Here is a 13,960-nt window from a genome sequence, read left to right on the forward strand (position 1 = left end):
AGCAGACTTCCTGCTTAAGTTTTTCTTCAAACTTTCTGATCTTTTTTTGGTAAGTTTCACAGGCTAATTGTTTATCAATTCTTCGATAACTAAGTTCATCATTAAGATATTTGAGATGTTGGGTTTTGGCATTGACGAGGCTAAGGGTCTTGGAGATAGAGACTTCCTGGAGACTATTGATGTCTTTAGGCTCTGGGCTCCTAAGAAACTTAAACCTAACTGGTTGGCCAAAAGGATGGGTAGTGATTCCTTCACTATCCGTGATGAAAAGGTACAATAGACACACGAAAGGATTTCCTAAGATGACCCTGTCTGTCATATTTTTAACAAGAACAAATGTGGTTTTAAAACACGTATTGTCTTGGCAAACATGTGCTTTTGGGATTTTGAATTCAATTTGTATTTTTCCTTCACTTGCGGAAGTTAACCTTTCTTTGATTTTCCGAAAGTATTTAGAGGGAATGATTCCTTCTTGGATGCAATTGAGATCAGCACCTGAATCTATTAAGGCTACTACCTCAAATTCAAAATCTCTACTGATGACAATCTTGACTTTGGAGTGCCATTTCTGGAAGTTAATTCTACTGATGGTATGCAAGAACGCTTCGTTAGTAGGTTCTTGTTCCATATTTGTAGTAAGGTTAACTATTTCATCTATTTCTTCATCAGAAGGCTTCTGTAATGAGGTGCCTTCCTCATTGCCTTGATGAGAAGTGTTTTCCAACTATTTGACTCTTTGGTCCATAAGATTGTGATCAACCCTAAGGATGGTTAATTCTTGCTTAAGGGTTCTTACTTCTGATTTGGTATCCTTAATCTCTTTCTAGAGATCTTGGATGATTACCTCTTTCTTGGATTTGGTAAACCTATTGTAGATTTTTTCCAAATCAACTTTGGGTTCCTAGATCCTAGGTTTGGATGTACTGGCTTCCTTAACTAGGGTTTTGTGGAACTCATTGAGTTTTTGAGCTTTGGTAACTGGGTCTTTGATCTGTTCTATGAGATCTAAGAGCAGTTCTTCTTGCTTAGAAAGAACACTGATAGTCTTATTCCTACAACAACCATCTTTGCAAGCTAGGACTTCATCTGTGCCATTAGAGGGGCTAGAGGAGACTCTAGAAGGTTCAGAGGATGGCCTATACAACTAGTGCTTATCTTCTTCAGTAGAATTATTTGAAGACTCACTATTTGAGCGATCAAGTTCTAAGAGTTTGAAGATTTCTTCTTTACTGGTTTGGTCATTGATGAGGGTATTGATAAGGGATTTGGCCTTAGCTTTACACTCTTTCTGGAAATGACCTCTCTTTCTACACTTAAAACATTTTCCTAATGTTTTAGGTATGAACTTTCTTGTGGACTTGGATTTTCCTTTCTTATAGAAATCATTAGTTTTGAACTTCTATTTTCTATAATACCTGGAGGCTGTTTTCTTCCTATGTGATTTCTTAGAGGGTTCTTTTCCTCTGTGTTTGGATTTCCTTTTGGGGATTACTGAAGGTAAGCCATATTGAGTACAGAAATTTCCTATTTCGTACTTGGTTTTGCTCTTGTTGGCTTGACTTTGGATTTTGAGATCTCTACACATCTTCATTTCTTCATTTCGGATTCTGCTAGAGATGTCTCCATAAGTTAGGTTATCATAATCTATGACACCTAAAGGGCTAGCAAGAGTTTCTTTGACCTTTTGTCCAAATAATGTGGGTAAGCCATTGATGAACTTCTCCTTCCAAAATTGAGAGTTACAATCACTTCTATGCATGACACAGGTGGTGAACACATCTTCATACCACCTGTATTCTCCAAGATTCTTATATCTAAGGTTACTTAACTGGTCGTAAATCCTAGATGTAATGTTGCTGGGTTTACCTACGAAGTGTTTCATGATCATATAGATTAGGGTATTGACTCCGCTGGGAACACCTCTTCCTATGTGTTCGTCAAAGATGGGGTTCTCATTCTCATCTTTTTGGATAGCATGTTTAATGTCTTCCTTAGACTCTTTTGTTAGACAGTTATTCCACCAATCTAACAGTTTTCCTGTAAATCCTAAAATCATGAGCTCTACGACCTCTGTGTTTTGAGGTCTGTCATTTAGGTAGTTGTTGGCTACCATGGTCATATGCTGAATCTTGTTTAGGATTTCTTGTTCGGATAAACCATCTATGTTCCATTCATAGAGTTTACCGCTGGATACTGTGAACTGGGTAGTCCTTTCCTCATACTGGAGGTCAGGAGGTGTAGGTCTGGGGTACCAATTCTTAGTAAGGCTGGTTGGGTTTACCTTGGGTTGGTAAAGCTTATTTACCTGTAATCCTCGGAATTGGTCTTCTAGGTGTTCTATCTCTTTTTCAGTTTCTGTAGAGGTTCTACTAGAACTACTAGAAGCTGTGTGGGCATGTAAGGTTCTAAGCCTAGGGTCTCTACTGGTTGTGATGTGATCTGGTGAAGGGGTGACTGGTTCCTTCTTCACAAGTTCTTCAAGCTTCTGGGCTATGATTTCTAGGGTTGTCTGGTCCTTAGGCTTGAGACTGGCTTGTCTAGTTGTAGGGAGCTTGACTAAAGGCTTTTCTAGGGTTTGGATAGGTTTGCTAGGGTTTCCTGATTGGAGGATAACCTTATTGTCAATCCTACCTTCGATCCTATCAAGCTGTTTTCCTATGACTCCTAAACACTGGTTGGTATAGTTATTTTGCTCTATTACCTTCTTGACTACCTTTTCTTCTTCGATTAGGAACTTGAAGGGAGAAGCAACTATGTTTTCAGTACCACGGTGGTTAAATAGTATAGCTTCCTGGGGAGGGTGACTAGACCGAACAATTTTCTTAACTCCTTTGTTGTCTTCTGTGGTCCAGTTGGTTTTGGTGATGACATAAGACTTCCTATGCCATTCAAAATGGTTCTCAAAGTATTCAAAGAAATGGACATTGCTGGATATCTCTTTCATGAATTCTTTCCATTTTTCCAAAACTTCTACCTTTTGTTCTCTGGTATGGTTGGCTCTATAGGCTTCTCTCTTGGCTTTATTCCCCTCTAATTCAAATTCTTTGCCTAAGGCATCCATGTCAGGGGTGAATACTTTCCTTATCACCATGAGCTGACGATTAATTTCAGTTTCTGGCTGAAAGGGATCTCTCATATCAGTTCCTGAAGGTGAAGGAGGTTTTTGACTATCTTGGCTAGTGCTGTCTTCTTCTTGATTAGCAACTGAGTCTTGCTTGGCTGTGTAACAAGGGGTAGTAACTTGGGAATGGGTTTTTACACCTTGAAATTCTGGTCTTAGGTCTCTTCTTGATCTGGGAAAGGGAGCTAGGTTTCTAGATGAACTACAATGGGATGAAGGTCTATCTTGAAGAAAGATAGTTGGCTGCCTAAAAGGTTGGCGTAGATTTAATGAGGATCTAGACCTGGGATCCTGGTACAGATCTATCGGGGATCTGGGCCTGGGTTCAACATATTCTAAGGGTGTCCTAAACCTAGACTGGTCAAAACTGAGTTTAACCGTTCCATCGACTAACTGCTAGACGAGATCTAGATTTGGGTTCCTATCTGTATTTTGGATCTGTAGATGATAATTCTCATTCTCTAAAGTCCATCTTTTTGGGAAGGTTATTTTCAACCATTTCAAGGTTCTAGTACCTGAACTGTGGATCTAACATCTAAGGTTTGGATGAGAGTGGTTTCTCCAAATTTTCTTTTGTCTATGGCTTGGATAGACATGTTTGTTCTGATGCACTTATAATATATTCTGTATATAAGGGCTAGCTGTCTGGTTCCATTCAACATAAGAGTTCCATGTGTCTTAATGTTGAGGGTGAGGACCTTCAAGATGTGAAGGTCATCAAGGGCTACAGTGAACCAGGGGCCATTATGGGTGTACTCATTGATGAGTACAAGATGGTGTACAAGTTGGACAATCATCCAATTGTTATTGTCCCATTGTGGGAGAGTACTCCAGCATCTGATGGAGACAAAAGGACTTTTGATTCCTGAAACAACCTGTTGGATAATTTGAGGAAACTGGTTGATCTGGTTATGGCTTGTTAGTTTGATGAGTTGATAAAGCCATATTCAAACATTTGTGAAAGCCAGCTTGGATCTTCTTCAACAGACCAATCTTCATAATTGATTATTAGTCCGGGGAAGGGATGTTTCTTTTCATAGACCCTGTGGCTGCTCCCAAAGTATTCTTCCCAGGTTGACTGGATGAAGGCATTGTCAATATCATCCGGGTCTTCCCCATAAACTGGGAAATGGGTGGTGACCAATATTCTGAAATGCTTGAACCAAAGGTCACATGATCCAGACATAGCCTTGCTTCCCAAGATACGAACTTGTATGTCAGTAGGCAAGTTGGCAACAACACTTCTTAGCTGGTTTTGACTCCTAAGACTTAACCTAGCATAATCAGTGCCCCTAATAGTCATTTTATCCATTGAATGCATATCCTACTTGCCAAAGAGTTGACTAATGGAAATTCGGCTTATTTCAATTTCTGCCTCAAGATTTACTAGGTGTATTTCTAGTGCTCTGAAGGTTCTCTGAAAAAGGCGGTGGTTCCTTTGGGTAAAGGCTCTTTGAAGGTTATCAAGGATAATTTTGATGGAGGGTGGAAGTTCTGTGTACACTCCATTTGTAAATTGGAAATTCCCAAATAAAACTTCCTGTAAGGTGATGGCCACATTACCACTAGAAAATATTATTTTAAGTGGAACAAATTCTTGAAAGGATGTTGCTTCCTTGGGTTCTGTTCCAAAAGAAGCGCCTTCATGCCTTTCATAAGGATAAAGAGTAACTTACCCCCTTTTGGTATCAGAGCCAAGTTTTGGCCGATCATAAGTTGTAAGTTACTGTTTATATTTAATCAAGTTGGCCGGTACAACCGCTATAGTTATCCATTATTTTGTGCATTATTCATTATTTTGAATATGTTATCTCCTACAAGTTATATTTTGTTTTACATCTATTTTCTGATAACTCTTCCATTCCCATTTATCACTCTCTTCATCTATTATTTCTTCTCAGTCTTTGTTTAATGTAATCTCTTTTGGTGCTAGGTTGAGCCTCCCGTTTAAACTTCTGTCTATTATTTTGATATTATTTGTTTAAGCTAATCAATTGTTTCCCAGTTATTTGCCTTTCCATATCTCTGTTTTTAGCCCAAAGTTTGTTGCAGATTTATACTGTTGAGACGAGTAAAACCAGATCTAAGTCGTCTTGCAACCCAGTCAAACCCAGTGTCTTTCCTGTTCACCCGTGTCAGTCGAGAGAGAGGCATTTTAGGGTGTTAGCATTGTGGAGAGTTTGCGGTAGTAAGAGGTTGTAATTAGCTTGTGAAAAGGCATTTGTCCCGTGTGTATACTCTGTTTTAGATCTAAAGGTTATATCTAGGAATTTGGAGATAAATGTAATTAGGATATAATTGTTTAATTTAAGCCTTAGTTTAGAATGATGAATAGGATGTTTAAAAGGAGTTATTCATCCTCTAGCATTAGATCTTGCAGTACAACCCTCCCTAAGATTCCTCAAGATGATGGAACGATAAACTCGGAGTGGTACCAACTTTCAGACTTAGATCAGAGGTTAGGAGATTGGAACATACCAAAAGTACCCATAAACCAGGTCTATAAGTCATCATCGTGGTCGTTGAAAAAGACTTACAAAACAGACTACCATGTTAGGACTATAGAGCAAGTTTAGAGCATCAACAAGGAGTATGAAACATGCTACTTGTTGTCCCCTGCAGCAATAAAAGCTCACAGGAAAGAAGATCATAAATTCCTCCATATTGGGCTAGTCCAAGTAGGAGTAAAACCATTGATTAGAGAAGGGTTGAACAATTCAATCCTTATGGCCCTCAGAGACACTTGTCATCTTAGATTTAATGACAGCCTCTTAGGTACCATGGAATCCAGTTTAAATGGTGGACCAATTCATTTCAACTGTTTCCCCAAATTCATTGTACCCCTTGATGACCCTCACATCCTGAAGGTCCTTACCCTCAACATTAAGACACATGGAACTCTTATGTTGAATGGAACCAAACAGCTAACCCTTATATGTAGAATATATTATAAGTGCATCAGAACAAATATGTCTATCCAAGCCATAGACAAAAGAAAATTTGGAGAAACCACTCTCATCCAAACCTCAGATGTTAGATCCACAGTTTAGGTACCTAGAATCCTGAAATGGTCGGAAATAACCTTCCCATAAAGATGGACTTTAGAGAATGAGAATTATCATCTACAGATTCAAAACCCAGATAAGAACCCAGATCTAGATCTTGTCCAGCAGTTAGCCGATGGAACAGTCAGACTCAGTTTTGACCAGTCTAGGTTTAGGACACCCTTTATATATATATATATATATATAAAACAAAGTTTAGCTACAAAATTAGTTGTAACCTAAGGATACAACCTTACTCAATATCTTTTAATTAGAGATGAATTTAAACAAATCTACCATTAGATTATATTTTCTTCTTATATCCTCCATACTTGCAAAATAATATTATTAAAATAATACCAATAATATATTTATTACTATTATTAAGTAGTTTTTTTTTTCCTTTTTTTGAGTAAGTGTTATGAAGTAGTTGATTTAAGTATGAAATAAACTCTCATATATATACATATTGTCTTTTTTGGTAATTTACCACTCAAACCACCACTTTTATAAGTGCTAGCGAAATACTCAATTTTTTCAAAAAATCTAGTTTCATTCCGCACTTTTTGAAACCTCCACTTTTTCAAAAAGCACAGTATCAAAAAGCTGAACCGAACTCACCCTTAGTAGATTGTGAGTGATTGCTCATCGCTTACATATAAATTCATTTTTTTTTTCATAGGTTACACTCTGCTGCATCATAGTTGTAGCAAAAAAGTTAGATAATAATTTGTGATATTAGATTTTTTTTTCTCCTTAATCTTAACCTTGAGTTGTATTGTAATTAATTTTTTATGTTTTTTTTTTTTTAATTAGAAGTTTTGTTAATTTACATACATACATATTTGCATAACTAGCACATATATTATGGGAGATTAGATTAAATTTTATAACAATTAGTGGTAAGTAATGAATCTAATCATATATTAATAAATATAAATTTGTATCAAAATGTATGCAGTGTGTGTCCCTAGAAAAAATCTTTGATGAGAAGAATTCAAATTCTTTGCATTTAATCCACACCCTAGTCTTGTCACACTCAATTTTCAATTATTAGACTTCCATAAAATCTTTGATGAGAAGAATTCAAAAAGTCTTGCCTTTAATCCACACTCTAGTCTTGTCACACTCAATTTTAAATGATTAGACTTCCACAAATAAAATTCTCACAGGCAATGATTGAACTCCAGATTTCTTATTCAACCATCATAGAATTTTCAGTTGAACTAACTAAAACCCACCATTAAAATATAGTATTACAACATTTTTAAATATTAGGTACTAAGAATTGGTATCATATAAAAGAAAAGCTAACCCTCCTTAAAAATTAATTGATCAGCTAGGCCCCTTAAAAACAGAAGAGATTAAATTCTATAATCATCAGATATCAATGTTGAATGAAAATCTAACATACGTATTTCTTAAAGCGCCAACCAGAATGTCCAATTGGCTAAGACTAGGCTCTTCTTGTCTCTAAGCTTTTGGCCCTGTACCAATACATCTGTCTCAGAATAAGCTTCCTTCCTTTGCTAGCCATGCATATCAATGGAAAATTTTAAGACGAGATCATGACGGTAGTCTAACTCGTTGATTGTCAATCACTACAGCCAAACTGCTGGCTTTTTTGACCCTTACCCTTTTGGTCAGATTATTGAACTTTCTTTTTTGACTTGATTACGTAGTTGTTTGCCATGTGTTTATGACACCACACGTGGACCCACTTAGGTCTTATGTCAAAGCAAATTCGATCTTTGTTCCAACATTCTTAATTCTTTGTTACAAAATCTCAGCATTTTTGAATTCTTACATTTCTAACCTTATTTGTACAATCATTAACCTGAATCTTTAGGTTCCACTTGTTTTGAGGGAATAATCATCAGGAGCCGACCAAGAGAAGAAATGTTGATCATGTAAAGTTCTCTACCACTAGCCTTACCTAAAAGATTAATTTAACTGATATTCATAAAATTAATCTGGCAGGAGCTCTAAAAATAAACAAGAAAGAGATAATAAAAATATGTAGCAGTTGTGCTCAAAAAGATCTATTTTTGCGGTGGAAGGAAATTTTGGAATTACAATTCACATCTGATGGTTTTGTAGAGCATATGCTGACATGTGTAAATTAATAACATTCGCAAGAAGATAATCAAATAAATTTTAAACTACAGTGCGCATAGAGCCATATACATAGACATATATATCCTGTAATTCTCCCAGAATGAAAATGTGACGCACACAACCACCATGTTAACATGGGATATTACTGTTGCTTTCTATGGTAAAATTTGCTTTACGGCGATATAGGTTGAAAGACTCAGGTCCCTTCACCTTGGTACCATCTCTGAAATTGATATATCATTTGATGAACAATTTTCTGGTCTGCATTCTACAATTCCTGCCTCTGGCATATTCCTTCTGAGGAAAAATGCCGGTTGCTTTGGTGCAGGTAGCTTATTAGCCTCATTATATATCATAAATATCACATCTAACATGGCAGGTCTATCAACTGAGCTTTCTTGGACGCACAGGAGACCCACATTAATGCACCTCAACACTTGATCAGTGTGATCTAAATCACCTAAAGCTGTATCAATTAACTCCAAGCCTCTACCTTCTCCCCACAACTCCCATGCCTGAAACAATTCCAAGACTCTTATGGTCATGAACTATGACACGGTGTTTAGACAAAATAAGCTTAGTGTCATTAGGAACTTACATATCCAATAAAATTGAGAGGCCGTTCAGAATGGTAACTACTATAATTCTTTTGACCGCTAATAATCTCCAACAATAAGACTCCAAAGCTAAAAACATCTGATTTTGTTGAGAAAACTCCTTCCATCACATACTCCGGAGGCATATAACCACTAAACAATTGAACGAACTTTGTTAGTATGTGAAGGAAAAAACACATTCATGTAAGCACATTCATATTTTATGCACTTTGTAGCAAAGCAGTTTAATCACTCACTATGTCCCAACAACTCTGTTTGTGTTTACTTCAGAATCATTTGATCCAAATATTCTAGCCATACCAAAATCCGAAATCTTTGGATTCATCTCATCATCAAGTAAAATGTTACTGGCCTTCAGATCTCTATGAATTATTCTTAATCTTGAGTAGTTATGAAGGTATAGAAGCCCTTGAAGGATCCCTTGAATGATGTTGAAACGTTTCTTCCAATCTAGAATATTCTTCTTTGCAGGATCTGTAGTAGAACATATGTGTGAGCAATTGACAAAAACAAAAAGAATGATAATTAACTAAATTGTCAAAATTTTCTAACCGAAGAGAAAAAAGTCAAGGCTTTTATTAGGCATGTATTCATAGATGAGCATCCTCTCTTCTTTATGAATGCAACATCCAACCAGCCTAACAAGATTAGTGTGCTGCAGTTTGGCAATTAGTATTGCTTCATTCTTGAACTCTAAAAATCCTTGTCCGGAATTCCTTGAGAGCCTTTTTATTGCAACTTCTTGCCCATCAGGTAGTTGTCCCTGAAATAATAAGTAATTAGTCCAAATCTAACAACTTCTCTTTAAATTATTCTGTCATTTTATTTAAAGTTTTATGAAGTATACCTTGTAAACAGATCCGAACCCACCTTCTCCAAGCTTGCTTGTAGTTGTAAAATTGTTTGTGGCTGATGCTACGATTTCAAAGCTGAAAAATTGCAGTTCATGGCTCTTCCTACCATCTCTTCTTTCTAGCTCACGTAATAATATATCTTTCTCTCTATTTCTCTTCCCTGCTAATTAAGGTAAGACATGGTAAGAGATCACTCATTAATTTAATTATTATTTATATGCATTTAATTTTTTGCTGAGGCATTACCGCAATATCTAAGATTTTCTTGTATGATATAGCGAATGGACCTGAATATGAGTACACTGAGACCTCCTATTTTTGTGATGACGATCCGTATCAGTGGTTTAGCTGCATTAAAAATGGAAAAAGATGAAAAATTACAAATTACAAATTATAATACAGAAAATGAAGAAAGAAGTTTATATATGGAATGATTAATAAAGACAAACAAAGTATCACATTCAAACCAAATTAAGTCATTATGACTACTAGAATACCTTTTGCTCGATGTTTTCTCCATACGAAACAGTATAATAATGCCAGCATACATAGTCCTCCTATTGTTGCAATGATGATGCTTATAAATAGGAATGAAACTCGCGATTTTTCTGCATAAACAACTAAAAGTAGAATTTTTTTTAAATTATGCTTATTGCCTACAATAACTTAGAAACGAAAGGGGTACGTATAGGACTTAAAAAATCTACAACAAATTAAATATCACCTTTAAAGCCAAATTAAATCAAATGAAATCCTTGTTTTTAATTTAAATTAGTAAATCCTAACATACATATCGCAAATTTGATTTGATAGAGAGAAAAACTAGTGGCTCTCTTTTCATTGTGTAAGCAAGATAAATGGAAATGGCTCAGTGCATCTCACTCACTTTATAACATAATTAACTCAAATTATTCTCCTAAAATATGGCTCAGTTCATCTCACTCACTTTATCACATAACTCAATTTATTCTCCTGAAGTATTCATGGTTCAGTACATTACGTATAACACTATGTTAGTGTGTCATTAGAGAAAGTATCTATTTGAAGACTTACAAATTCAGAGTAAAGCTAGCACATCTAGAAATATTGATTCCTTAAATAATTAATTGGCTTATGTAAAATTTATCTATCAAGTAAACCAACTGCTTTTACTGGGAAATGCGATTCAAGATTGAGAATGTGCAAAAGCCAATTCTACTAACTAGTAGCTCATCGAATGTATCAACTATATTGGCTGAAACCCCCATCTTGCCACTAGGCAGTGTTGCATGTTTATGGAAAGAATAAAAATGTAGGTGGTACGGTGGTACCAAGTAACAAATCTAAAATGTAGAGAGAGGCAGATAATTATCATTTTTCCAAACATTTTTGCAGTAAATGAAGGTGAAGTGTTTTACGAGAAAGACCAAAATAGTTTTCCATATCTAATTAATAGATGCGTGACAGACCAGTCACTCAGAGAGACAAGTGTTATACATAATGTACTGTGGAGCACAGTTAAATATAGATGCTTCTTGGCTGAAGTTATCAGTGAAAATTTGAAAAGTACATTTTTTAAACATCTTTGAGTGGCTTTCATCTGAAAGGGAAAATATAATATGTTTGTTGGCTGGCAACAACAACTATCCAATATTAATCCATTTGAAGAATATTCCTAGCCATACATTACCTTTCCCTATTAGAGAACAACGAAGTTTGGAACCCTCAAGCAAGACATGGTCTAGTAAGGCAGCTGGTCAATGCACATATATTTCCTTATAATAGATTTCTTCAACTTCTGTGCTCTTAATAATTAGATCAAAAATTGCAATTTACTGTTTAATAGGTTTCATTTTGTAGATAAATTATGAAAAAATTCAATTACAAATTATATAAATCTTTAATTGAATTAAACTTTAGGATCCCGTAACTGAACACAACATTGTAATAAAATGAGAGTTTTAGATAAATATCAAAATTTATGAGAAGTTGATGTTTTAAAATTCATAATGTTTAATAAGTGCAAAGGTCCCAATATAACTTTTATCTGTGGAGAATAATATATCTAATGCATCAAATATGTAAGTAAGCGTATCTTATAAACTTCTCTACTTTTATCGTTTTCTCTTAATAAACTTCTACAATGATGCAGAGTTACCTTTGGATCCAAAATCAAAAGGTGAATTGCGGAGGTATATATATCGAGAAGCATTTGAATCATTCTCCATGAAAATTCCATCTCTCTTGTCCCAAATCTCGCAGCCAATCTCATCATCACTTGTGGAAGCATAGGCAACACAAAAACAATAGCTCTTGCATATGGCCTCACAGTCATTTAAGGTAAGTTTACCCCTTTCGCCGAATTTGAATCCATTCTGAGGCATGATGGCCTTTCCAGCCGTGAACCCATCCCCCGGAATACACCTGCTAGATGTTACCCCAAAACATCCATTACGTAGGGATGGTTCCCAACAAGAAAGGATTTCTTTTTCTGTGTTCATGGCCATACCAGAAAGAGCGCCCGATGCCTTTAATGTCAACCTTTGGAATGAGATGACATCTTCGTACACAAAATACATGAAGTACTTTTCTTCCTCTTCTGAATGGTAGCTAAAATGGTAGTCTACATCATTTGATAATGCGTGTGGCAAATTAAAATTAGAATTTTGCCAAAGGCCACTAACCCAGTAGATTTTACCAAACACCCAGATGATCAACTGGTTTGTGTTATTGGGGTCCATCCCAAGTGTTAAAGGGCCTGACGCAGGATCTTCGTCACTTGACCATGATGTTAGTGACCATTTATGCCCAGTTTTTGTATTAATTCCAAGTTTCATCCCTGGCAGAAGTGTATCGGTTGGATGGTCAAAGCTTTGCCACAAAACCTGTGTAAGAAAATAATGCACAGAAAACAAAGAACATATGATATACAGTTGCTTCCTGCTTACAATTCAAACTTGATGACAACAAAGAGAATAAAAATAATCATGAAAACATGCTTATGATAAGGCTAGTCTGGAAGGTCCTCACTTAAAAATTGAAGAAAGCAAAGTTTCCTAACTACCATGGAACTCTTGTAAAATGTAATTTTTTGAGAAATTTGAACAAATTAACAAAACATGCTATTACAAACAACCTGCTTTATAGATCCATCTGAATTCAGCTCATGTATGCCAAAATTGCCCGTATCTAGCAGAGTAGCACTTGTGTTGTTCACTAATGGAACCGAAAAGAGTACAATGTCCACTCCACCATTGTGTGAGATTTTCAAGTGGCCATCATTACTGAATGTAAGAATTCCAGAGTTGTCAAAGATTGGGGAGTTTCGATTTGCGATCCACACTGGTTGTGGCTTCTTATCTGTTCTCACATTAGCATCCGCTTGTTTATGCCATATTCCTACATAACGTTTTCTTCCACTGCCACTAAAAAATCCTAACTGGTAGTTCCCTGAAGCAGAAGCCAAATACTGACCATCTTTGAGCTGTTGGCCAAGTAGTAATGTATTACTTTCGGAATAGGCAGGCTCCGTGAACCTTGTGAAACAGTAAATAAAGAGAACATATGCTCCTATGGTAGCCATTGGAGGACAGGGCAGAGGAAGCGATGTTGTATCAAATCACATATCAAAGGAAAAGGAGTTTCATCTAGCTTGAAACCTTACAACCCTTTGCTGGGTTGAGCAGATAAACTGTGCCGAATATTGAATACTCCTCAGTCACGTGGCTGTGGGTGTAGTCAAGCTTGATATGGTAAGATGGCTGTGGTCCATATCTAAGTGTGAAGTGAAACGCAACTGGCTCCCAAGTCCATGGTCAATTATTAACTCACTTGAAATAAATAGTTTGTTCGAAATTTTCAAAAAACAAAAAACTTTGTTTTCTATCAATGGAAGCCCGTAAATGGGCATACGTAAATTATACAACCAATCAATCAACTGCTTATAATACATATAACTTTGTGCAAAACTTCCTCATCAACTTACTTTTTTTTTTTTTTTTTCCTATTTTACGTACTAACTTTTCAATATATATATATATATTGTTGTAATCTCAAAACGGTATGCTGGTATTAACAGGTGCCAAAATATATTATTTCCAAAATATATGGCCTGTGATGGGTATCGGTCAGTTTCAAGTTTGCCAATCTTGCTAGATTTTGGCCGAAATCTAATCAGATCTCATCAGATTTGGTCGGATCTGACAAGATCTAGTCGATATTCCTTTG

The 13,960-nt window shown here is 36.0% G+C and overlaps 1 protein-coding gene across 1 annotated transcript; it reads right to left on the reverse strand.

Annotated features, from left to right (window-relative positions):
* Positions 1-8,257: 8,257 nt before the first annotated feature.
* Positions 8,258-13,434, reverse strand: LOC115992539 (G-type lectin S-receptor-like serine/threonine-protein kinase At1g67520). The gene is made up of 9 exons (XM_031116746.1): positions 12,870-13,434; positions 11,892-12,618; positions 10,252-10,374; positions 10,001-10,102; positions 9,748-9,917; positions 9,453-9,663; positions 9,137-9,374; positions 8,882-9,032; positions 8,258-8,798 (listed from the first exon to the last, which is right to left on the reverse strand). The coding sequence occupies exons 1-9, from the start codon at positions 13,314-13,316 to the stop codon at positions 8,490-8,492; spliced, it is 2,478 nt and encodes an 825-aa protein (XP_030972606.1). The 5' UTR covers positions 13,317-13,434; the 3' UTR covers positions 8,258-8,489.
* Positions 13,435-13,960: the final 526 nt, after the last annotated feature.

This window comes from Quercus lobata, chromosome 5, assembly GCF_001633185.2.
Source record: "Quercus lobata isolate SW786 chromosome 5, ValleyOak3.0 Primary Assembly, whole genome shotgun sequence".
NCBI lineage: Eukaryota > Viridiplantae > Streptophyta > Magnoliopsida > Fagales > Fagaceae > Quercus > Quercus lobata.